This window comes from Ranitomeya imitator, chromosome 6, assembly GCF_032444005.1.
Source record: "Ranitomeya imitator isolate aRanImi1 chromosome 6, aRanImi1.pri, whole genome shotgun sequence".
Lineage (NCBI taxonomy): Eukaryota > Metazoa > Chordata > Amphibia > Anura > Dendrobatidae > Ranitomeya > Ranitomeya imitator.
Window position 1 is genome coordinate 5,003,892 of NC_091287.1, and position 26,804 is coordinate 5,030,695.

A 26,804-nucleotide genomic window follows, 5' to 3' on the forward strand; every position below is an offset into this window, starting at 1 on the left:
CAGTGTAGAGGACGGGCTGTGGTACAGTGTAGAGGACGGGCTGTGGTACAGTGTAGAGGACGGGTTGTGGTACAGTGTAGAGGACGGGTTGTGGTACAGTGTAGAGGACGGGCTGTGGTACAGTGTAGAGGACGGGCTGTGGTACAGTGTAGAGGACGGGCTGTGGTACAGTGTAGAGGACGGGCTGTGGTACAGTGTAGAGGACGGGCTGTGGTACAGTGTAGAGGACGGGCTGTGGTACAGTGTAGAGGACGGGCTGTGGTACAGTGTAGAGGACGGGCTGTGGTACAGTGTAGAGGACGGGCTGTGGTACAGTGTAGAGGACGGGCTGTGGTACAGTGTAGAGGACGGGCTGTGGTACAGTGTAGAGGACGGGCTGTGCTACAGTGTAGAGGACGGGCTGTGGTACAGTGTAGAGGACGGGCTGTGGCACAGTGTAACCGACGGGCTGTGGCACAGTGTAACCGACGGGCTGTGGTACAGTGTAGAGGACGGGCTGTGGTACAGTGTAGAGGACGGGCTGTGGTACAGTGTAGAGGACGGGCTGTGGTACAGTGTAGAGGACGGGCTGTGGTACAGTGTAGAGGACGGGCTGTGGTACAGTGTAGAGGACGGGCTGTGGTACAGTGTAGAGGACGGGCTGTGGCACAGTGTAACCGACGGGCTGTGGTACAGTGTAGAGGACGGGCTGTGGTACAGTGTAGAGGACGGGCTGTGGTACAGTGTAGAGGACGGGCTGTGGTACAGTGTAGAGGACGGGCTGTGGTACAGTGTAACTGACGGGCTGTGGTACAGTGTAGAGGACGGGCTGTGGTACAGTGTAGAGGACGGGCTGTGGTACAGTGTAGAGGACGGGCTGTGGTACAGTGTAGAGGACGGGCTGTGGTACAGTGTAGAGGACGGGCTGTGGTACAGTGTAGAGGACGGGCTGTGGCACAGTGTAACCGACGGGCTGTGGTACAGTGTAGAGGACGGGCTGTGGTACAGTGTAGAGGACGGGCTGTGGTACAGTGTAGAGGACGGGCTGTGGTACAGTGTAGAGGACGGGCTGTGGTACAGTGTAGAGGACGGGCTGTGGTACAGTGTAACTGACGGGCTGTGGTACAGTGTAGAGGACGGGCTGTGGTACAGTGTAGAGGACGGGCTGTGGTACAGTGTAGAGGACGGGCTGTGGTACAGTGTAGAGGACGGGCTGTGGTACAGTGTAGAGGACGGGCTGTGGTACAGTGTAGAGGACGGGCTGTGGTACAGTGTAGAGGACGGGCTGTGGTACAGTGTAGAGGACGGGCTGTGGTACAGTGTAGAGGACGGGCTGTGGTACAGTGTAGAGGACGGGCTGTGGTACAGTGTAACTGACGGGCTGTGGTACAGTGTAGAGGACGGGCTGTGGTACAGTGTAGAGGACGGGCTGTGGTACAGTGTAGAGGACGGGCTGTGGTACAGTGTAGAGGACGGGCTGTGGTACAGTGTAGAGGACGGGCTGTGGTACAGTGTAGAGGACGGGCTGTGGTACAGTGTAGAGGACGGGCTGTGGTACAGTGTAGAGGACGGGCTGTGGTACAGTGTAGAGGACGGGGTGTGGTACAGTGTAGAGGACGGGCTGTGGTACAGTGTAGAGGACGGGCTGTGGTACAGTGTAGAGGACGGGCTGTGGTACAGTGTAGAGGACGGGCTGTGGTACAGTGTAGAGGACGGGCTGTGGTACAGTGTAGAGGACGGGCTGTGGTACAGTGTAGAGGACGGGCTGTGGTACAGTGTAGAGGACGGGCTGTGGTACAGTGTAGAGGACGGGCTGTGGTACAGTGTAGAGGACGGGCTGTGGTACAGTGTAGAGGACGGGCTGTGGTACAGTGTAGAGGACGGGCTGTGGTACAGTGTAGAGGACGGGCTGTGGTACAGTGTAGAGGACGGGCTGTGGTACAGTGTAGAGGACGGGCTGTGGTACAGTGTAGAGGACGGGCTGTGGTACAGTGTAGAGGACGGGCTGTGGTACAGTGTAGAGGACGGGCTGTGGTACAGTGTAGAGGACGGGCTGTGGTACAGTGTAGAGGACGGGCTGTGGTACAGTGTAACCGACGGGCTGTGGTACAGTGTAACCGACGGGCTGTGGTACAGTGTAGAGGACGGGCTGTGGTATAGTGTAGAGGACGGGCTGTGGTACAGTGTAACCGACGGGCTGTGGTACAGTGTAACCGACGGGCTGTGGTACAGTGTAGAGGACGAGCTGTGGTACAGTGTAGAGGACGGGCTGTGGTACAGTGTAGAGGACGGGCTGTGGTACAGTGTAGAGGACGGGCTGTGGTACAGTGTAGAGGATGGGCTGTGGTACAGTGTAGAGGACGGGCTGTGGTACAGTGTAGAGGACGGGCTGTGGTACAGTGTAGAGGACGGGCTGTGGTACAGTGTAGAGGACGGGCTGTGGTACAGTGTAGAGGACGGGCTGTGGTACAGTGTAGAGGACGGGCTGTGGTACAGTGTAGAGGACGGGCTGTGGTACAGTGTAGCCGCTTGTCTGGTAGATCCAGAGTATCGCTGAGGGAGTCGGTCCATGTAGAAGGGGAGCTCCTCATCACGTCTGTCTGCCCCGTACCTGCAGGAAATGCTGAGCGGAGGCCTCATGGGCCGGGGATCAGGGTCACTCAGCAGGAGAGGACATGAAGGGAGTTGTAGTTCCATCCTCCCATAATGGTCTGAAAAACAGGAGCAGGATAAGGTCAGAGCTGTCAATCATCGCAGCCGTCAGGCGGGGCCCCTGTGTGAATGTGGCACAGTAATAGGTCACTGCCCTGTAGGGGGGTGGGGGGGCGCCATCTGAATACAGAAGCCTCATCCAGAGAGGCGGGGGGGGGGGGGGGATGTCCATCATTGGGTAGGTAACTTCATAGAGTAAAAATCCTGACCAGCACATCCTCAGTGTGAACAGGTGCGAGCTGCAATGACTGCATTATATACAAAAAGAAAGCACAGCGGCCTCTGTAAGGGCCCCGGTATATGGAGGCACTGGAAGCATTACATTGTCACGCAATAAAATGTACTCACAAAAAATGAAGGCTCTTGGCACAGAAATTAGTCAGTTGATGTGTCCCCATCAACCACGACAAGCGGACACTTCTCTGATGGTCCTACTTGCCCATATAACCTGTAGGTTTATAGCCCGAAAGTGGTATGTTTAGTAGGTTATGACAGTGGCATACCCAGTACATAGGACTCATCAGACAAGTGTCACTTTGTCGTGGTTGATGGGCACACTTGAATTGACTAATTTATGCGCTAAAACCTTCATTTTTTGTGAGTACATTTTATTGAGTAACAGTACAGCTTAGATGTAATGCTTCCAGTGTTTTCATATATCCTGGCCCTTATAAAGTGCTGCCGTGTTCTCTCTTTATATATAATGCAGTCATTGCCGCTTGCACCTGTTCACACTAAGGATGTGCTGGTCGGGTTCTTTACTATCTATCATCTAGTACCTATCATCTCTCTACCACTTATCTATTCTCTACCTTCATTTTTGTATCTACAGTTTGAGGAACAATACAGCTAAGATTTAATGCTCTGGTTCTCCAGCCCTATGGGTTTCCCGTTCTCTGGTTCACGGATTCTCTAGTCCTCAGATTTTCTGGTCCTCTGTTTCTCTGGTCCTCTGATTCTCTGGTCCTCTGATTCTCTGGTCCTCTGATTCTCTGGTCCTCTGATTCTCTGGTCCTCTGTTTCTCTGGTCCTCTGATTCTCTGGTCCTCTGATTCTCTGGTCCTCTGATTCTCTGGTCCTCTGATTCTCCTGTTCTCTGATTTTCTGGTCCTCTGATTCTCTGGTCCTCTGATTCTCCTGTTCTCTGATTTTCTGGTCCTCTGATTCTCTGGTCCTCTGATTTTCTGGTCGTCTGATTCTCTGGTCGTCTGATTCTCTGGTCCTCTGATTCTCTGGTCCTCTCATTCTCTGGTCCTCTGATTCTCTAGTCCTCTGATTCTCTGGTCCTCTGATTCTCTGGTCCTCTGATTCTCTGGTCCTCTGATTTTCTGGTCGTCTGATTCTCTGGTCGTCTGATTCTCTGGTCCTCTGATTCTCTGGTCCTCTCATTCTCTGGTCGTCTGATTCTCTGGTCCTCTGATTCTCTGGTCCTCTGATTCTCTGGTCCTCTGATTCTCCTGTTCTCTGATTCTCTGGTCCTCGGATTCTCTAGTCCTCTTATTCTCTGGTTCTCTGTTTCTCTGGTCCTCTGATTCTCTGGTCCTCTGATTCTCTGGTCCTCTGATTCTCTGGTCCTCTGATTCTCTGGTCCTCTGTTTCTCTGGTCCTCTGATTCTCTGGTCCTCTGATTCTCTGGTCCTCTGATTCTCTGGTCCTCTGATTCTCCTGTTCTCTGATTTTCTGGTCCTCTGATTCTCTGGTCCTCTGATTCTCCTGTTCTCTGATTTTCTGGTCCTCTGATTCTCTGGTCCTCTGATTTTCTGGTCGTCTGATTCTCTGGTCGTCTGATTCTCTGGTCCTCTGATTCTCTGGTCCTCTCATTCTCTGGTCCTCTGATTCTCTGGTCCTCTGATTCTCTGGTCCTCTGATTCTCTGGTCCTCTGATTCTCTGGTCCTCTGATTTTCTGGTCGTCTGATTCTCTGGTCGTCTGATTCTCTGGTCCTCTGATTCTCTGGTCCTCTCATTCTCTGGTCGTCTGATTCTCTGGTCCTCTGATTCTCTGGTCCTCTGATTCTCTGGTCCTCTGATTCTCTGGTCCTCTGATTTTCTGGTCGTCTGATTCTCTGGTCCTCTGATTCTCTGGTCCTCTGATTCTCTGGTCCTCTGATTCTCTGGTCCTCTGATTCTCCTGTTCTCTGATTCTCTGGTCCTCGGATTCTCTAGTCCTCTTATTCTCTGGTTCTCTGATTTTCAGCCACAAATCTCTTCACAGTATGATGATCACTCTTAAGTTTTTGGGAAATATCTAATGTTTTCATACCTTGTCCAAGGCATTGCACTATTTGATGCTTTTCGGCAGCAGAGAGATCCTTTTTCTTTCCCATATTGCTTGAAACCTGTAGCCTGCTTAATAACGTGGAACATCATTTTTAAGTAGTTTTCCTTTAATTAGAATCACCTGAAAAACTAATTATCACATGTGTTTAAGATTGATTTCAGTGATCCATTGAGCCGTGAGACACAATATCATCCACGAGTTTATTTGTAAAACAAAACAATTAAATCTTTATGACACTTAAATCTGGTTCTCTAGTTCTTTGGTCCTCTGGTTCTCTAGTCCTTTTGACATCTGGTTCTCTAGTTCTTTGGTCCTCTGGTTCTCTAGTCCTTTAGTCCTCTGGTTCTCTAGTCCTTTAGTCCTCTGGTTCTCTAGTCCTTTTGACATCTGGTTCTCTAGTTCTTTGGTCCTCTGGTTCTCTAGTCCTTTTGACATCTGGTTCTCTAGTCCTTTAGTCCTCTGGTTCTCTAGTCCTTTTGACATCTGGTTCTCTAGTTCTTTGGTCCTCTGGTTCTCTAGTCCTTTAGTCCTCTGGTTCTCTAGTCCTTTTGTACTCTGGTTCTCTAGTCCTTTAGTCCTCTGGTTCTCTAGTCCTTTAGTCCTCTGGTTCTCTAGTCCTTTTGACATCTGGTTCTCTAGTTCTTTGGTCCTCTGGTTCTCTAGTCCTTTTGACATCTGGTTCTCTAGTCCTTTAGTCCTCTGGTTCTCTAGTCCTTTTGACATCTGGTTCTCTAGTTCTTTGGTCCTCTGGTTCTCTAGTCCTTTAGTCCTCTGGTTCTCTAGTCCTTTTGTACTCTGGTTCTCTAGTCCTTTAGTCCTCTGGTTCTCTAGTCCTTTTGACATCTGGTTCTCTAGTTCTTTGGTCCTCTGGTTCTCTAGTCCTTTTGACATCTGGTTCTCTAGTCCTTTTGACATCTGGTTCTCTAGTCCTTTAGTCCTCTGGTTCTCTAGTCCTTTTGTACTCTGGTTCTCTAGTCCTTTTAACATCTGGTTCTCTAGACCTTTAGTCCTCTGGTTCTCTAGTCCTTTACTCCTCTGGTTCTCTAGTTCTTTGGTCCTCTGGTTCTCTAGTCCTTTTGATATCTGGTTCTCTAGTCCTTTTGTACTCTGGTTCTCTAGTCCTTTAGTCCTCTGGTTCTCTAGTTCTTTGGTCCTCTGGTTCTCTAGTCCTTTTGTACTCTGGTTCTCTAGTCCTTTAGTCCTCTGGTTCTCTAGTCCTTTTGACATCTGGTTCTCTAGTTCTTTGGTCCCCTGGTTCTCTAGTCCTTTAGTCTTCTGGTTCTCTAGTTCTTTGGTCCTCTGGTTCTCTAGTCCTTTTAACATCTGGTAATCTAGTTCTTTGGTCCTCTGGTTCTCTAGTCCTTTAGTCCTCTGGTTCTCTAGTTCTTTTGTCCTCTGGTTCTCTAGTCCTTTTGACATCTGGTTCTCTAGTCCTTTTGTACTCTGGTTCTCTAGTCCTTTAGTCCTCTGGTTCTCTAGTTCTTTGGTCCTCTGGTTCTCTAGTCCTTTTGTACTCTGGTTCTCTAGTCCTTTAGTCCTCTGGTTCTCTAGTCCTTTTGACATCTGGTTCTCTAGTTCTTTGGTCCTCTGGTTCTCTAGTCCTTTAGTCCTCTGGTTCTCTAGTTCTTTGGTCCTCTGGTTCTCTAGTCCTTTAGTCCTCTGGTTTTCTAGTTCTTTGGTCCTCTGGTTCTCTAGTTCTTTGGTCCTCTGGTTCTCTAGTCCTTTAGTCCTCTGGTTCTCTAGTCCTTTAGTCCTCTGGTTCTCTAGTTCTTTGGTCCTCTGGTTCTCTAGTCCTTTAGTCCTCTGGTTCTCTAGTCCTTTAGTCCTCTGGTTCTCTAGTCCTTTCGACATCTGGTTCTCTAGTTCTTTGGTTCTCTGGTTCTCTGGTTTCTGAGATATTTCATAGCTAGAAATTTACTGGAATTAACTTTCATTTTAAGCTACACAGTGAAATACAGAATAATTATTTAATCTCCTTACCTAAGACACTGAAGAGTCAGCGGCCAGAAGCGATTTCATCTGTGATCACACATGGGTCACTTTGGGGAACCAATTCAGCAAAAGTCCTGGTTTTATTGAATTCAGCAAAATACTTGAAGTCCATTCAAAAAACCTTGGCACCTGACAAAAATGTTTTTTGTTTTTTTTGTAGAGCCGTGTAATAGATATGTGACGGAGGATTCCTTGTTTCTCACCTCCCCACCAGCAGTGCCAATCCGTGCCCCATTAATAGCGACACCAGTACTGCATTATAAAGGGTGTCTGTTACCATGGAGACACATAGACCTGCTTAAGAGATGTATACATTTTATATTTTTACTTTTTTAAATTTAATTCAGAGATTTTAAAGATCTCTCTGCCGGGATTACTTACCCAGTGCTGCCGCTCCGCTGCTGCCCAAGTTGTCATTGATTTGGCTGCAGATGTCAGAAGTAAAGCAGACGACCGCTGCAGCCAATCACTAAGCTCTGTGGTCTCATGCCATGTTTGTTGGAATTGTTGCTGATCCTAGTGGTTGGCTGTGGTGAACAAAGGCGTGGGGGTCTCAGCGGAGAGCTGAAGCTCCTGGGAGTAATGCTGACTATTTAATTGAGTGGTTTTCATTCAGTATAAATTAAAGAACCAGGAAAACCCCTTTAAGGTGAACGTCTCCTTTAAACAAGTTTATTTCATCTGTAGTATATTAATGAATTTTCTTGGTTGCTTCATTGGAGGACACAGAACCAAGGGTTAATATGCCGCCCCCCAGAGGCTGACACTGAGAACGCATCTTATACCGCAAACTTCATATAGTTGGATGTCGGCTGCCCAATGTCGCCTACAGAGGAAGAGGCAACATTTCCTCTAAGATGTATTCTGAGGGTCTGCCTGCAGGAGGCAGCAGATTAACCCTTGGTTCCTGTGTCCCCAATGATGGCTACGAGAAAAATGTTATGGTGAGAACTGAAAATCATTGTGCGAGGTGTAATCTGACCGAAAACGACCGAACTGCAGAATATCACCCACCCTGCAGTATACTGCAGCACTCATCCCTGTATACAGAGTGTACAAGTCATGGCCAACCCGTCTGAGACTGACGCGGCACAATGTGAAAACCAAACTGTGTGTGGCGGTGCTCTTCTGACCCTTATTCTCCGCACTCCCGCCCCTTATGCTCCGCACTCCTGCCCCTTATTCTCCGCACTCCTGCCCCTTATTCTCCACACTCCCGCCCCTTATTCTCCGCACTCCTGCCCCTTATTCTCCGCACTCCTGCCCCTTATTCTCCACACTCCCGCCCCTTATTCTCCACACTCCCGCACCTTATTCTCCACACTCCTGCCCCTTATTCTCCACACTCCTGCCTCTTATTCTCCACACTCCCGCCCCTTATTCTCCGCACTCCTGCCCCTTATTCTCCACACTCCCGCCCCTTATTCTCCGCACTCCTGCCCCTTATTCTCCGCACTCCTGCCCCTTATGCTCCGCACTCCTGCCCCTTATTCTCCACACTCCCGCCCCTTATTCTCCACACTCCCGCCCCTTATGCTCCGCACTCCCGCCCCTTATTCTCCACACTCCTGCCCCTTATTCTCCACACTCCTGCCCCTTATTCTCCACAATCCTGCCCCTTATTCTCCAGACTCCAGCCCCTTATGCTCCGCACTCCCGCCCCTTATTCTCCACACTCCCGCCCCTTATTCTCCACACTCCTGCCCCTTATTCTCCACACTCCTGCCCCTTATTCTCCGCACTCCCGCCCCTTATTCTCCGCACTCCTGCCCCTTATTCTCCGCACTCCTGCCCCTTATTCTCCACACTCCCGCCCCTTATTCTCCACACTCCTGCCCCTTATTCTCCGCACTCCCGCCCCTTATTCTCCGCACTACTGCCCCTTATTCTCCAGACTCCAGCCCCTTATTCTCCAGACTCCCGCCCCTTATTCTCCACACTCCCGCCCCTTATTCTCCACACTCCCGCCCCTTATTCTCCACACTCCCGCCCCTTATTCTCCACACTCCCGCCCCTTATGCTCCACACTCCCGCCCCTTATTCTCCGCACTCCCGCCCCTTATTCTCCACACTCCCGCCCCTTATTCTCCACACTCCTGCCCCTTATTCTCCACACTCCCGCCCCTTATGCTCCGCACTCCCGCCCCTTATTCTCCACACTCCTGCCCCTTATTCCCCGCACTCCTGCCCCTTATTCTCCTCACTCCTGACCCTTATTCTCCACACTCCTGCCCCTTATTCTCCACACTCCTGCCCCTTATTCTCCACACTCCTGCCCCTTATTCTCCACACTCCTGCCCCTTATTCTCCACACTCCTGCCCCTTATTCTCCACACTCCTGCCCCTTATTCTCCGCACTCCCGCCCCTTATTCTCCGCACTCCCGCCCCTTATTCTCCGCACTCCCGCCCCTTATTCTCCGCACTCCCGCCCCTTATTCTCCGCACTCCTGCCCCTTATTCTCCGCACTCCCGCCCCTTATTCTCCACACTACTGCCCCTTATTCTCCGCACTCCTGCCCCTTATTCTCCACACTACTGCCCCTTATTCTCCGCACTACTGCCCCTTATTCTCCACACTCCTGCCCCTTATTCTCCGCACTCCCGCCCCTTATTCTCCACACTACTGCCCCTTATTCTCCGCACTACTGCCCCTTATTCTCCACACTCCTGCCCCTTATTCTCCGCACTCCCGCCCCTTATTCTCCACACTACTGCCCCTTATTCTCCGCACTCCCGCCCCTTATTCTCCACACTCCTGCCCCTTATTCTCCGCACTCCCGCCCCTTATTCTCCGCACTCCCGCCCCTTATTCTCCACACTCCCGCCCCTTATTCTCCACACTCCCGCCCCTTATTCTCCACACTCCCGCCCCTTATTCTCCACACTCCCGCCCCTTATTCTCCACACTCCCGCCCCTTATTCTCCACACTACTGCCCCTTATTCTCCGCACTCCCGCCCCTTATTCTCCGCACTCCTGCCCCTTATTCTCCGCACTCCCGCCCCTTATTCTCCACACTCCCGCCCCTTATTCTCCACACTCCCGCCCCTTATTCTCCACACTCCCGCCCCTTATTCTCCACACTCCCGCCCCTTATTCTCCACACTCCCGCCCCTTATTCTCCACACTCCCGCCCCTTATTCTCCGCACTCCCGCCCCTTATTCTCCACACTCCCGCCCCTTATGCTCCGCACTCCTGCCCCTTATTCTCCACACTCCCGCCCCTTATTCTCCACACTCCCGCCCCTTATTCTCCACACTCCCGCCCCTTATTCTCCACACTCCCGCCCCTTATTCTCCACACTCCCGCCCCTTATTCTCCACACTCCCGCCCCTTATTCTCCACACTCCCGCCCCTTATTCTCCACACTCCTGCCCCTTATTCTCCACACTCCTGACACTTATTCTCCACACTCCCGCCCCTTATTCTCCGCACTCCCGCCCCTTATTCTCCACACTCCCGCCCCTTATTCTCCACACTCCCGCCCCTTATTCTCCACACTCCCGCCCCTTATTCTCCACACTCCCGCCCTTGCCCCTTGTTCTCTGCACTCCCGCCCCTTGTTCTCCGCACTCCCGCCCTTGCCCCTTGTTCTCTGCACTCCTGCCCCTTATTCTCTAGACTTCTGCCCCTTATTCTCCGCACTCCTGCCCCTTATTCTCCGCACTCCTGCCCCTTATTCTCCGCACTCCGGCCCCTTATTCTCCGCACTCCGGCCCCTTATTCTCCACACTCCGGCTCCTTATTCTCCACACTCCGGCCCCTAATTCTCCACACTCCTGCCCCTTATTCTCCACACTCCTGCCCCTTAGTCTCCACACTCCTGCTCCTTATTCTCCACACTCCTGCTCCTTATTCTCCACACTCCCGCCCCTTATTCTCCACACTCCCGCCCCTTATTCTCCACACTCCCGCCCCTTATGCTCCACACTCCCGCCCCTTATGCTCCACACTCTCGCCCCTTATTCTCCACACTCCCGCCCCTTATGCTCCACACTCCCGCCCCTTATTCTCCACACTCCCGCCCCTTATGCTCCACACTCCCGCCCCTTATTCTCCACACTCCCGCCCCTTATTCTCCACACTCCCGCCCCTTATTCTCCACACTCCCGCCCCTTATTCTCCACACTCCCGCCCCTTATTCTCCACACTCCCGCCCCTTATTCTCCACACTCCCGCCCCTTATTCTCCACACTCCCGCCCCTTATTCTCCGCACTCCCGCCCCTTATGCTCCGCACTCCCGCCTCTTATTCTCCACACTCCCGCCCCTTATTCTCCACACTCCCGCCCCTTATTCTCCACACTCCCGCCCCTTATTCTCCGCACTCCCGCCCCTTATTCTCCGCACTCCCGCCCCTTATTCTCCGCACTCCCGCCCCTTATTCTCCGCACTCCCGCCCCTTATTCTCCGCACTCCCGCCCCTTATTCTCCACACTCCCGCCCCTTATTCTCCACACTCCCGCCCCTTATTCTCCACACTCCCGCCCCTTATTCTCCCCACTCCCGCCCCTTATTCTCCACACTCCCGCCCCTTATTCTCCACACTCCCGCCCCTTATTCTCCACACTCCCGCCCCTTATTCTCCACACTCCCGCCCCTTATTCATCACACTCCCGCCCCTTATTCTCCACACTCCCGCCCCTTATTCTCCACACTCCCGCCCCTTATTCTCCACACTCCCGCCCCTTATTCTCCACACTCCCGCCCCTTATTCTCCACACTCCCGCCCCTTATTCTCCGCACTCCCGCCCCTTATTCTCCACACTCCCGCCCCTTATTCTCCACACTCCCGCCCCTTATTCTCCACACTCCCGCCCCTTATTCTCCACACTCCCGCCCCTTATTCTCCACACTCCCGCCCCTTATTCTCCACACTCCCGCCCCTTATTCTCCGCACTCCAGCCCCTTATTCTCCGCACTCCTGCCCCTTATTCTCCGCACTCCCGCCCCTTATTCTCCACACTCCCGCCCCTTATTCTCCACACTCCCGCCCCTTATTCTCCACACTCCCGCCCCTTATTCTCCACACTCCTGCTCCTTATCCGCCACACTCCTGCCCCTTATTCCCCGCATTCCTGCCCCTTATTCTCCGCACTCCCGCCCCTTATTCTCCGCACTCCCGCCCCTTATTCTCCGCACTCCCGCCCCTTGTTCTCCGCACTCCCGCCCCTTGTTCTCTGCACTCCCGCCCCTTGTTCTCTGCACTCCCGCCCCTTGTTCTCTGCACTCCCGCCCCTTGTTCTCTGCACTGCCGCCCCTTGTTCTCTGCACTCCCGCCCCTTGTTCTCCGCACTCCCGCCCTTGCCCCTTGTTCTCTGCACTCCTGCCCCTTATTCTCTAGACTTCTGCCCCTTATTCTCCGCACTCCTGCCCCTTATTCTCCGCACTCCTGCCCCTTATTCTCCGCACTCCGGCCCCTTATTCTCCGCACTCCGGCCCCTTATTCTCCACACTCCGGCCCCTTATTCTCCACACTCCGGCCCCTAATTCTCCACACTCCTGCCCCTTATTCTCCACACTCCTGCCCCTTATTCTCCACACTCCTGCTCCTTATTCTCCACACTCCTGCCCCTTATTGTCCACACTCCTGCCCCTTATTCTCCACACTCCTGCCCCTTATTCTCCACACTCCTGCCCCTTATTCTCCACACTCCTGCCCCTTATTCTCCACACTCCTGCCCCTTATTCTCCACACTCCTGCCCCTTATTCTCCACACTCCTGCCCCTTATTCTCCACACCCCTGCCCCTTATTCTCCACACCCCTGCCCCTTATTCTCCACACCCCTGCCCCTTATTCTCCACACTCCTGCCCCTTATTCTCCACACTCCTGCCCCTTATTCTCCACACTCCTGCCCCTTATTCTCCACACTCCTGCCCCTTATTCTCCGCACTCCTGCCCCTTATTCTCCGCACTCCGGCCCCTTATTCTCCGCACTCCGGCCCCTTATTCTCCACACTCCGGCTCCTTATTCTCCACACTCCGGCCCCTAATTCTCCACACTCCTGCCCCTTATTCTCCACACTCCTGCCCCTTAGTCTCCACACTCCTGCTCCTTATTCTCCACACTCCTGCTCCTTATTCTCCACACTCCTGCCCCTTATTCTCCACACTCCTGCCCCTTATTCTCCACACTCCTGCCCCTTATTCTCCACACTCCTGCCCCTTATTCTCCACACTCCTGCCCCTTATTCTCCACACTCCTGCCCCTTATTCTCCACACTCCTGCCCCTTATTCTCCACACCCCTGCCCCTTATTCTCCACACCCCTGCCCCTTATTCTCCACACTCCTGCCCCTTATTCTCCACACTCCTGCCCCTTATTCTCCACACTCCTGCCCCTTATTCTCCACACTCCTGCCCCTTATTCTCCACACTCCTGCCCCTTATCCTCCACACTCCTGCCCCTTATTCCCCACATTCCTGCCCCTTATTCTCCACACTCCTGCCCCTTATTCTCCACACTCCTGCCCCCTTTTCTCCACATTCCTGCCCCTTATTCTCTATTACATCGGTATGGCGAGGGGTTCTTAATAAGGAGGATAGGGTCCAGGGTATGGGTGATCGGAGCCACTAGCTGGATAGGGACCTGTGTGTGGGTGATTTGGTGTGGTTCTGCCATTGAGGAGCACATAGAATGCAGGCCGGATCCTTCTCTGGGGTACAGGAGGCAGAGGTGGACATCTCCTGATAATCTGCAGACTAGTCATATTATCTCTTTTCCTCCTCACACACTGAGCTGCGGAGCTGTCGGCCCTCGCTCTGCGCCTCTGTTCTCTGTCCATCTGCGCTAGCGCTGTGCAAGCGCCGGCACTTGCGTTAGTGCAGTCCGTTTAACGGATATGTTGAATGGACTGCACTAACGTAGTGTGAACTAAGCCTTACAAACTCAGAATAGCTGATACAACCCAAGACCCAGAACCCCAAGAGTCCATTTAAGCAGTTTAACCCTTGCAGCACCAGAGGAAAGAAAGCCAGAACTGCTAATAGGACGGTGAAGTTGTTCTAACTACTGCAGGTGTACGTGTCACCAGACGCTGGGATCAACAATTTTAGCCATCTGGATTTCCATAACGGGAATGTGGTGGTAGGGATGGTACCAAGGAGGCTGCATATTTTGTGAGAAGAGAACAGTGAAATACATTCTGGATCTTAAAAGTAGATGGTGGGGCAAGTCGAAATGCCATGGCTTGATGATGGCAACAATCTTATAGGGACCAATGAACCTGGGTCCTAGTTTCCAAGAAGGAACCTTTAATTTAATATTCTTTGAGTATAACCACACCAAATGACCCACACACAGGTCCCGATCCAGCTAGTGGCTCCGATCATCCATACCCTGGACCCTATCCTCCTTATTAAGAACACCTCGCCATACCGATGTAAGAGATGAGGAAAACCATTCTTCCTCAGGTAGCCCAGAAGAACGGTTACTATTAAAAGCGCAAAACTGAGAATGAAACCCAAATGCCTGAAAAATGGAGACTTGCCAGTTGATTATTTACAGCAAACACCACAAGAAGTAAATATGAAACCCAACCCTCTGATTCTCAGACACAAGCACCTAAGATATGTCTCAAGATTTTGGTTAACTCGCTCAATTTGCCCATAAGATTGTAGATGAAAAATAAAGATGAATCCCTAAATGAGATCAAAATGCTTTCCAATATTTAGATCTAAATTAAACCCCCTGGTCGGAAACATTACCAGTAGGAATCCCATGCAATTTCACGATCTCCTTAATAAATTTGTGCCATTGTCTTGGAATTGCAATGAAATGAGCTATTTTGCTGAATTTATCCACAACTACCAATATTCCTGTGTTACTTGTTGACAAGGGTAGATCAGTGATGACATTTACAAACAAATGAGTCCATGGTCTACAGAGAATCGCCAAAGGTAGATGAGCCCCAGATGGATGAGTATGTGGGGTTTTAGAACGCACACAAGAATTACAGGCAGCTACGTACTCCCGAAAATCCTGGTGCACCCCAGACCACCAAAAACGACGAGCAAAAACATCGGGGGTGGGCTGGTGGCTTTACTACCAGGATGTCCAGCCAAGACTGAATCACAATATTCAATGGAGATTCTAAGATTCACAGGAATAAACCGTTTACCTGAAGGACAGGCAGCGGGGGCGTCCTCCCGAGCCTCCAAGACCTCCCTATCCAGATCAGGACATACAGCAACAATAACTTCTCCTTTCTGTAATATGGGAATCGGCTCCCCTGAGAAACATCTGCCTTAATGTTCTTATTCCCCAGCCTATAAGTCACAACAATGTGGAATCTGGTAAAAAACAATGGCCATCTTCCAGATATAAAAGATCATCCAGATATAAAAGATTTTTGTGATGACCATGACCGGATGAACTGCCCAATCCAAAAAAATGATGCTATTCTTTGTAGGCCAACTATATTTTAAGAGTTCCCTATTACTAATGTCATAACTTTTTTCGGTGGACGGCAATTCTTTTGAGAAATATGCACACAGACGCCATTTACTAGGAGACGAAGCCTGTGATTCTATAGCCCAAACCCCCCACCTCCAACGCGTTGACTTCCACAAGGAACAATTGAGTGACCTGAGGCTGTGTAAGAATGGAAGCAGAAGCAAAAGATTTTGAAAACCATGTAGCCCCGACAATCTAATTGAAGAGATCCAGAATGTAAGAGGATATGGATTCCGAACAGTGATCCGATTTAGTTCCCAGAATCAAAATCAGGACAGCCCCGATCTTTTTTCTTAAAGAAAAATCTGAGAGATTTTCGATAAATAGATTGTCCATAGATATAAGCTATAGATGGATGACTCTTCTGATGGCCGTGGACAGGCCTTGGATTTATTGACTAGTCCACATTCTGTGCCTGATGGGTGGAGGATCTGCTCTGTGACAGTTGTGGATTATTTCTATAGAACGTTCCACTGGGCTCTGTCCATCCTTTGCACATTACATACTGTGGCCGGTTCTCACCCTTGTAGATGCCTCTGGTGGTTCAGGCTTCTTCCACCATCCCTGGTCTATTGGCATCCTGTACTCTGGTAATATCTGGACCTAACAGGGGCGTTCTGGTTGGTCACGTCACTCATGTTTTCTGTCACTTTATCATATGATGGGAAAGAACTCTCCGTAGATTCCCACTGCTGTGTAACAAGTCTCGCTTCTTTCACACGTTGCTGGCAGTGGAGGGCACTCGAGGTCAGGGCGCCGTCAGCCTCCTGTACACCACGTCTGGGAACCTGGAGAGCCTTAGGGTCACTTCATGTCAGCTTTATATGGATGGATACAGGACATGTGAATTACAAATATCTAGTATTCCTCCCTGTTGAAGGATGGATATCTGGAGGGATATTCATCTGTTCTGAGGCTTGTAGTGTAGATAATGGAAGAACTTTAAGTCACAGGACATCTGTGTGCTCACTCCTGAGGATTAATCCTAAATTGTGTGGAAGCAATAACAAGAGTGGCCATAATGAGGAACGTTCCAGCAGGTTCCAAAAGTCGGGGACAAATCTCTCCATGGATGAGACTGCGAACAAATCGCACCCCTCTGCCTGGACGGACGCTCCTCCTCTGCCGGGGTGGTCCGGAGGTGTTTCTGGTTTTATGATGAAATGGATCCAGCAGAGAAGAAAATGTTTCCGTCCTTCCTTTATATTTTCTGATTCTTTGTATTTATTTCTTGCTTTGCACCAAACCTGCACATTAGATGTTTTCCACCTTCTAGTCACATGCAGGGCAGTATGTATGGTACCTGTCACAGAGTTACCGCAACAGAGCAGGCCGCAGCGTCTGATGGCTCCTGCTTTGCCACTGAGAAGAAGCACTTCTCCAGTGTATTGAATGTGTTTGTTTTCTTTCAGCAGGACAGGGGTTAATCGTCCATGTGGAAATCCCTGCATTCAGCTGTGCTCAGTTGGCTACTCCTCTCTCCTATAAAAGCTAGGCCTTCTGGCCAGATCCTTGTCTGAGTTAGCACTTGCTAGATAGACCTGGAGAGTGAGGAGCTGGTGTCTGGAGAGCTGGAGGAGTTTATTCTGCGACTGTTGCTTGGTTGTACGCTTGGAAATTCCTCATCCTTTCCTGCCTTATTTTCTTCCCCCGTCCTTCACACCCTAGAGAATACCTCTGTTATGTGTGAGAGTATAATTTGTGTGAGTGGAATTTTTCTTTTACCCTTGTCTTTGTTTGCCAGTCTATCGGGTTGGTGTACTGCAGCTAGGAGACAGGGCAAGGGTGGAGGCCCCAGCATCCTCGCCATCTGAGCTATCCCAGAGAACAGGGCAAGCTAGGGCGCCCACTATTGCTAGGGCCAGGAAAGGTGCCCCTGGTCCCAGTTTATTCACCAGTCCTATCGTGACATTAACTCAGACCGATAGCCTATTTTCTGATCCACGATGGATCCACGATGGATCACAGCGCTGACAGGGCAGTTGCAGCAGCTCAGTTTGGAGGTGGCAGAGTTAAGGTACCTTCACACTGAGCAACTTTAGAATGAGAACGACAACAAATCGTGACGTTGCAGCGTCCTGGATAGCGATCTCGTTGTGTTTGACACGCAGCAGCGATCAGGATCCCGCTGTGACATCGCTGGTCGTAGCTAAAAGTCCGGAACTTTATTTGGTCGTCAGGTCGGCGTGTATCGTCATGTTTGACAGCAAAAGCAACGATGCCTGCAATGTTTTTTCATGGAGCGAACAACCAGCGAGAACGATAAGTCACTGGATCGCTCCTGCATCGTTCTGCTGTTGCCGTGTTTGACGTCTCCTAGCGACCTAAACAGCGACGCTGCAGCGATCGGCTCGTTGTCTATATCGCTGCAGCGTCGCTTAGTGTAACGGTACCTTTAGGCACGGTGGTTTCACAGCAGCCTGTTATATCTGGTGTGGGGATCTCGCCCTCCACGCAAACCATTGTGGGGCCCAAGGTCGCGCTGCCAGACAGGTTCTCTGGTGGGTGGGACAAGCTTGTTGTGTTCCATGAGGCCTGTAAACTTTATTTCTGGCTGTGTCAGGTATCCTATGGTACAGAGGAGCAACGGGTGGGGATTGTTAGCTCGCTCCTGCAGGTGGACCTTCAAGCATGGGCATTTTCTCTCCCATCTGACTCACAGCCACTCCAGACAGTAGAGGGCTTCTTTCAGGCTTTGGGCTTGGTGTATGATGACCCTGATTGCGTCTCCTTGGCTGAGTCATTTCTACACCAACTTCAGCAAGGAGACCGTCTGGCAGAGGAATACTGCTCCGAGTTGCGGCGGTGGGCCACCGACACTAGGTGGAATGACCTGGCCCTCCGTAGTCAGTTCTGTGAGGGTCTCTCTGAGAGTAAAGGTACCGTCACACTCAGCGACGCTGCAGCGATATAGACAACGAGCCGATCGCTGGAGCGTCGCTGTTTAGGTCGCTGTAGAGACGTCAAACACAGCAACTCCAGAACGATGCAGAAGCGATCCAGTGACGTAACGGCGACTCACTTCTCATTCTCGCTGGTTGTTAGCTCCATGTAAAACGTTGCAGGCATCGTTGCTTTTGATGTCAAACATGACGATACACGCCGACCTGACGACGAAATAAAGTTCTGGACTTCTAGCTACGACCCGCGATGGCACAGCGGGATCCAGATCGCTGCTGCGTGTCAAACACAACGAGATCGCTATCCAGGACGCTGCAACGTCACAGATCATTGTCGTTCTCGTTGCAAAGTTGCTGAGTGTGACGGTACCTTAAGGGATGCATTAGCTCTCTATGAGACTCCTGACTCCCTTGAGGCGGCCATGTTTCTGGCAATCCGGGTTGATTGCCGTCTTCGCCAGAGACATAGGAATTCACCTCTGAGGGGCAGGAGGTCGAAGTTTGAGCGTAGTCAGTTCTGATTCTACTGTAGAACCCATGCAGGTGGGTGCGGCGTCCCAACCTGGCAAACTTGCATTAATCCGGCGTAAGGAGGGACTGTGTTTGTTGTGGCAAGAAGGGTCATATCCAACCATCCTCTTCTCCCCTTGCTGTGGGGCTCTTTTTTGTCAGAAGGATTGGGTTACGTCCTTGCCTGGATTTCTGGGAACTTAATGCGATCACTGTCAGTGATCCGTATCCGCTACCTCTGATCCCTGACCGCTTTAATCAGATTGTTGGGCAAAATGATTCTCTAAGATGGACCTCAGGGGGCGTACAACCTCATCCACCAGATCCTTGTCGAGAGTTAGCACTTGCTGCATAGAGCTGGAGAGTGAGGAGCTGGTGTCTGGAGAAGTTTATAGTGCAACTGTTGCTTGGTTTGTACGCTTGGAAATTCCTCATCCTTACCTGCCTTATTTACTTCCCCCGTCCTTCACACCCTGGAGAATACCTCTGTTATTTGTGAGAGTATATTTGTGTGAGTGGAATTTTCTTTTACCCTTGGCCATTGTGACCAGATCTTCCCATGAAGCCTTAACAGACAGTTATCATAAAAGGTCCATTAGGAAGTGGGTGAATGGTCATGTGACAGGCGCCATCTAGTCACATTCCCTTATATCCGCGCATTCCACATACGGTCATTAACAAGGACATTGCAAACAGTGACTCCATAAAAAGACGTTTCTGAAAATTTTGTTGGGTGATTTTGTGAGATATCGGGAATGTCAGCAGGATGGAGCACAGCGCTCGTTCTCAGGATGGCCTCCCCCATCTGGTGGCGTTCTCAGGCTGCGGACACGTGGAGCGCGCTGGCTTCCTGTGTATGCTTCTTATTAGCTCTCCCTGCGCTCCCATAACTTGTTTACTCTCCAGGGAACACGACGAAGGAGGAAGGAAGGGGGGATAAGATTCCAGAGCTCGGGCCCAGTGCTGGAGTGTGCCGGACCCCTCGGTACCACACAGGACCCCTCGTCCTCTGCACTGCGGGCGGGCTGGCTGGTGCGGGGATGGACCACACTCCTGAAAGCGTTACTTTGCTATATGGACTGTGCAGAAAAATGTAATCGTGCGGCTCAGGATGTGAGGAGACGGCAGGAGCAGTCTCTCCGGAGCTCGCCGCTCGCACACTTTCTGCAGATTTGTACTTTTTTGGATCTCTGGCTGGAGATTTGGGATTTTCATGCTGGTGTCTGGCGAGGTGAGTGATCGGCCGTCCTCGGGGGTGGAGGGGACATAGATTGGTGGCAGACGGACGTTCGCAGCAGACCCCGCAGGCCCCGCATGTTGTCCTGGTGGTTGATGGGGATTGGTGGTAGAGAAAGGTCTTGATTCTCACATGGACATGAAAGCGTCGTCCGCAGAATATGAGCCGACGATCCGGAAATGAGGCGTGCGAAGAGAGCTGGGAAATGTCCGCCCGTTGGCCTCACCCAGAGCGGACACACCAGGCCGGGGCCCGGGGCGGACGCAGAATCCTGACTGCCCGACATGGCATCATGTATCTAAGCTGTGTATCTAATCTTTACACACGTCTCTAAGCTGCACTGGCGTATCTGAAGGAATGTATCTCAACTATTGATGTAAACTAAGTTGTAGATGTGTATCTAGTCTAAACCACTGCTGTAGCTTAGATGCAGAGCTGAGATATAGCCATTATCTTAGCGGACGAGTATCCGAGCATTAGATATGTGAGCAGTAGGCGCGTATCCAACAGTCAGATGTATCTGAATTGAAGGGGTAGATATGCCTTCTAAGCAGGCATCTCAGGACCCACAGGAGTGATATCCTCCCTCTATACCTTTTTGTTAACCCCTTAATGACTGCCGATACGTCTTTTATCTGACCTGAGATATAAGAGTATAGCCTCCCCATACAGGTGACAATCCAGCAGCTGTTGGCTGTACACTACAGCTGACAACTTGCTGCATCAGCCATGATCAGTGTTTGCACCGTCCAAATCTATTTAACCCCTTAGATGCTGCTGTCAATAGTGACTACATCATTATAAATGGTTAACAGAGTGTGGGGGCTTCCTCTTTATCCCAGTTGGTGCCCTCAGATCATGATTGTGTGGTCCTGATGTTTGCGATGGCAATTCATGACCATATAGCGGCCTTAGAGTCCAACAGCTGTTGTAACCTGTTCAGAAGTTAGAGACATTTAGGTGGTAAAAATGGACATTTTCAATTCTGTCATGCCAATTAGCATTAATTCCTGAAAATCACCTGAAGGGTTAATGAACTAACTGACAGCAGTTTTCAATATGTCAGGGGGTGCTGTCTTCAAAATGGTATCACTTTTGGGGGTTTCCCAATATATGAGACCCCTAAAGGCACTTCAAACATGGAAAGGTCCCTAAAAAAATAAATTTTGTAAATTTCCTTAAAAGAATGAAAAATTACTGCTACATTTTTAAACCTCCTAAAAAGCTAACAAAATAAAATAACATTTTACAAATGGTGCGGATGTAAAGCAGACATGAGGGAAATGTTATCGATTTATGTTTTACTATGGTATGACTATCTGGATTAAAGGGATAATCATTCAAAGTTTGAAAATTGCTAATTTTATAACATTTTTCTCAAATTTCTGATATTTTTTATAAATAAACACAAAACATATCGACCTAAATTTACCATTATCATAAATTATAATGTGTCATGAAAAAAACAGTCTTAAAATCACTTGGATTTGTTGAAGCGTTTCAGAGTTATTACCACATAAAGTGACACTGGTCAGATTTAAAAAATTTGGCTCCGTCACTAAGGGGTTAAACTCTAACATCGCATCCAGTCAGCTTTCTGCGGAACCTACGTGGCGACACCTAATCCCCTCCGTCACTGACCATCAGTGGAGGCAGATACGATGGTGGCACCGGCCGCAAAGAACAAGTTAATACCGTTGTATATTCTTCACCAATCCTATCTGACTCCATATATTTGGTATGGGGGCGACTGATGACTGTCACAGGTGCGGGGTTTCCGGGGCGGATTTCTGGCACCTTATCTGGAACCGTAGGATTATACGGAGATATTGGAGTGATACATTGTATCACATTAGATACATTGGAGCGGATAATGGGGATACCGATGGAATATAGTCCGGAGTTGTGATCCTGGGCGCCGGGGATGAGGAGATGTGGGTCCACCATGATGGAATATTTCTTCGGGAAGCTCTGTTTATAGCCAGGAAAGCGATAGTATTGGGGGAGGGGGAATCTCCTTCCATTAATCAGTGGAAGAAACTAGTGACTGACGTCATTCCTTATGAAAACTTATTATACAGGAACAGAGGATGTCCCCAGAAGACTTGGCTCCTGGCGCTATGGTCTCTCCGATCTCGCGCTCTAGCCCCTGATGTATGAGGGGCGATCCAAAAGTAATGATAATCAATACTTAACACAATGAATATAGTCAAAAATTTTTTTTATTTTTTTACATAGTCTTCTAACAAGTCTATACATTTAGTCCATCTCTTTTCTAGACTTAGAATTCCCTTCGAAAAAAATTCTTGATCTTGACCCTCAAAAAAATCCCCAACAGCGGTTATCACGTCGCTATTGTCATCAAATTTCTTGCCCCGGAGGTGTTCCTTGAGCCGAGGAAAGAGAAAGAAGTCACTGGGGGCTAGATCTGGCCAATAGGGGGGGGTGTTCCACCAGTTCAAAGCCCGCTTCTTGAATGGTAGCCATGGCAACAGCAGCTTTGTGAGCCGGCGCGTTATCTTGGTGAAACAGCACTCCAGCCCGCAGTTTGCCGCGCCTTTTCTCCTTGATAGCCTCCCGCAATCTTCTTATTTGTTCTGCATAGTAGGAGCCCGTAATAGTGGCTCCCTTCTCCAAATAGTCCACCATAATAATTCCTTCATCGTCCCAAAAAACGGACGCCATAACCTTCCCTGCTGAGCTTGACACTTTGAATTTCTTCGGCGTTGGTTCGTCGGCTCGTTTCCACGTCATCGATTGTTGTTTAGTTTCGGGATCAAAGTGGTGGATCCAGGTCTTGTCCATGGTCAAAAAACGTGACAAAAAATTTTCCTTGTCTGCTTGGAACTTTTCGAGATTTGCTATTGAAATGTCAACTCGTTTCTTCTTTTGCTCGTCGGTTAACATTTTTGGCACCCAACGCGCGGAGACCTTTCTCATATGCAATTCTTTTGCAAGGATTCTTTGAATACTGCCATATGAGATCCCTGGGACCTCAGCTACACGCCTGATAGTCACTCTTCGATCTGCCAATACAACTTCTTCAACTTTGTTCACGTTTTCTTCATTGAGGGACGTGGATGGGCGTCCTTCACGATGTTCATCTTCCGTCGATGTTCTTCCCAGCTTAAATTCCTTGGCCCAGCATGCAACTGTGGAATATGGAGGAGAAGACTCCCCCAATGTTTCCACAAGTCGCTGTGTATGTCTTTGGTAGTCATTTTTTTCAAGCAGAGGTATTTGATGACAGCTCTGAGCTCGTTTTTTTCCATTTTGATGTTCACTCCTCGGCAGTTCATATTCAAATGAATGTAGCTCCCGGGAATCGTGGTCTATTTAAGTGATTTTTTTTTTCCTGGACTAGTGGGTACCTAAGAGAGAAGAAAACATTTTATTTTAATTTCTGTGTGCAATAGAAATAACCGATTATCATTACTTTTGGATCGCCCCTCGTATGTCCATTCTGGACCATGGAAGTGGTGACCTGTGTAGGATTAATAACGGGTCTATTATAACCTTAGCGGCTACCAGCTTAGACACTTCTATAAAGACTGATGATTAGGAAATGCAAAGCCTGGTAGCATGTATTACACCGAGGGTTATGTGTTATATGTGTACTTTATTATTGAAGGCGTGATGTCAGATCTATGTCAGTGTGAACGTTGATATACGCATTATTGTGACTCTATGCCATGTCCATATGTTTGTCATCTTATTTTGTGGAATCTTTCAATAAAAAAGAGTTAAAAAAAAAAAAGTAGGTATCTCAGCCGCAAAAAGGAAATTGTGAATCCTGATGTTAGTGGCGGAGACAAAAACTATCAACATCATCATCCAGCACCAAACGCCGGCAGCTGTAAGTGTCACTGCCCCCATAATAACAGCGATATCCACAGTGCCCCCATAATAACAGTGATATCCACAGTGCTCCCATAATAACAGTGATATCCACAGTGCCCCCATAATAACAGTGATATCCACAATGCCCCCATAATAACAGTGATATCCACAGTGCTCCCATAATAACAGTGATATCCACAGTGCCCCCATAATAACAGTGATATCCACAGTGCCCCCATAATAACAGCGATATCCACAGTGCCCCCATAATAACAGCGATATCCACAGTGTCCCCATAATAACAGTGATATCCACAGTGCCCCCATAATAACAGCGATATCCACAGTGCCCCCATAATAACAGCGATATCCACAGTGCCCCCATAATAACAGTGATATCCACAGTGCCCCCATAATAACAGTGATATCCACAGTGCCCCCATAATAACAGCGATATCCACAGTGTCCCCATAATAACAGCGATATCCACAGTGCCCCCATAATAACAGCGATATCCACAGTGCCCCCATAATAACAGTGATATCCACAGTGCTCCCATAATAACAGTGATATCCACAGTGCCCCCATAATAACAGTGATATCCACAGTGCCCCCATAATAACAGTGATATCCACAGTGTCCCCATAATAACAGTGATATCCACAGTGCCCCCATAATAACAGTGATATCCACAGTGTCCCCATAATAACAGCGACATCCACAGTGTCCCCATAATAACAGTGTAATGGGGTCTAACAATCTGGGGTACCTCTTTCAATACCACCCCGTGTTTCAGGAGTTCCACTCTGCTTTGGCTGGAATCTGAATGAAGGACGCTGGCTGGAATTCCTTGATTACATGGGCGCATATAAAATCTCACTGCTTCTCCACGTATTTCCAGTCTGACAACACTTTACTCACAGGACACAGAATATATCACACAGATACACAGGGCAGGCCAATAGAAAAGCGGCAGGCCAGATATACATTACAATAGCCGCAGGTGGCTGGAGCATGCCGATATTTACTGTGGGAATTACAAAGGTGGGGGGGCGGACAAAAGGGAATATCGTGTCCCCTCTGCCCAGGTGCGCAGCCTGTGGGCTGATGCATTAGGGACATGCATCTCACATGGAACCTATTATACATACATATAACTGCACAACATATTCTGAGTGCTGAGTGGTTCCATAACACGTAACACGGCTCCCCTTTTCAGCGACGCGATCGGCATACACAGTCTGATCCTTATCGGATCGGTTTGGGGATGGCAGAAGTTTATGGGGTTGGTACAAGTTCCGTTTATTGACTTAGTCCATCGGCATTACTGTTTTGTTTGCCGGGTCTGTAGTGGATATTGAAGTCCAGAGGTTGTAGGTCTAAACTCCACCGCAGCAATCTGGCGTTGTCTCCGGAGACCCGATTAAGCCCTCCGTTAGGAGGGAAAACTAAACTGTCGTCCATACAAATATGGCTGCAACTTTTTGAGTGCCCATACTACCGCCAGGCACTCCTTCTCGATGGCCGCATAGCTTACCTCACGGGGCAGTAGTTTCCGACTCAGGGAAGCTACCGGTTGTTCTTGGCCGTCCGGCCCGACTTGGCTCAGTACTGCCCCCAATCCAAACATAGAAGCGTCTGTGTGAACAAGGAAACGTTTAGTTGGATCGGGTGCGGCCAATACAGGGGTATTGGTGAGGGCGTCCTTTAGCTGGCGGAAGGCTTCCTCACACTCTGGGGTCCAGGTTACCTGGCGGGGTTGGTTCTTACGGGTCAGATCAGTGAGGGGCTTGGCTATGCTGCTGTAATTGGGAACGAATTTCCTGTAATACCCCGCTGTCCCCAGAAACGCCATGACCTGGGTTTTAGTGCGTGGGGTGGGCCATTTGGCTATGGCCTCAATCTTGGCTGGTTCTGGTCTCTGTTTCCCACTTCCCACCCAATGCCCTAAATACTGAACCTCTGCTTTGCCTGTTGTGAATTCTGTTGTCAAGCTCCCTCCTGTGGTCATGAATGGTACTTCGGCTGGTTCTGTCCATGGGCTTCCTCTGGTGGTTGTGAGTGGAGCTGCGGCTTCTGAGTTTCCTTCCTCAGGTGACGAGGTTAATTCGTTAGCTGGCTGCTCTATTTAACTCCACTTAGATCATTGCTCCATGCCACCTGTCAATGTTCCAGTATTGGTCTAGTTCTCTCCTGGATCGTTCTTGTGACCTGTCTTCCCAGCAGAAGCTAAGTTCCTGCTTGTTTTTCTCTGGTTTGCTATTTTTCTGTCCAGCTTGCTATTTTGATTTTTGTCTTGCTTGCTGGAAGCTCTGGGACGCAGAGGGAGCGCCTCCGCACCGTGAGTCGGTGCGGAGGGTCTTTTTGCGCCCTCTGCGTGGTCTTTTTGTAGTTTTTTGTGCTGACCGCAGTTACCTTTCCTATCCTCTGTCTGTTCAGTAAGTCGGGCCTCACTTTGCTAAATCTATTTTCATCTCTGTGTTTGTAATTTTCATCTTTACTCACAGTCATTATATGTGGGGGGCTGCCTTTTCCTTTGGGGAATTTCTCTGAGGCAAGGTAGGCTTTATTTTTCTATCTCTAGGGCTAGCTAGTTTCTTAGGCTGTGTCGAGTTGCATAGGGAGCGTTAGGAGCAATCCACGGCTATTTCTAGTGTGTGTGATAGGATTAGGGATTGCGGTCAGCAGAGTTCCCACGTCTCAGAGCTCGTCCTATATTATTAGTAACTATCAGGTCATTCTGTGTGCTCTTAACCATCAGGTCCATTATTGTCCTTACCACCAGGTCATAACCGTACAGGTGGCCCAAAGTATTAATGCATCTCAATAGAGGGATAAGAGAAGTTCTGAGACCATTTTTTTTCTTTGCAGTGTGTTTTGTCTCTCTTTTCCCCTTTA

General features: G+C 49.8%; 2 protein-coding genes across 4 annotated transcripts in view; one reads left to right on the forward strand and one right to left on the reverse strand.

Annotated features, from left to right (window-relative positions):
• GJC2 (gap junction protein gamma 2) overlaps positions 1–26,804 on the forward strand; it is a 139,817-nt gene that overhangs the window by 100,537 nt on the left and 12,476 nt on the right. Inside the window, exon 1 of one of the 3 annotated variants that reach the window (XM_069729093.1) lies at positions 19,603–20,061. The exons of the other annotated variants lie outside the window; for them this stretch is intronic. The gene's annotated coding sequence lies outside the window, so the exon portion shown is untranslated. Of the gene's footprint in view, positions 1–19,602; positions 20,062–26,804 lie in introns of those variants that run through there. 3 annotated transcript variants of the gene reach the window in all.
• Positions 5,208–6,821, reverse strand: LOC138642357 (S-antigen protein-like). Its single transcript, XM_069730471.1, has one exon. The coding sequence runs from the start codon at positions 6,819–6,821 to the stop codon at positions 5,208–5,210; it is 1,614 nt and encodes a 537-aa protein (XP_069586572.1).

Bases quoted from the DNA above. Each gene is read 5' to 3' on its own strand.
- LOC138642357 (XM_069730471.1), bottom strand. From the start codon at position 6,821: ATGTCGAAAGGACTAGAGAACCAGAGGACTAAAGGACTAGAGAACCAG.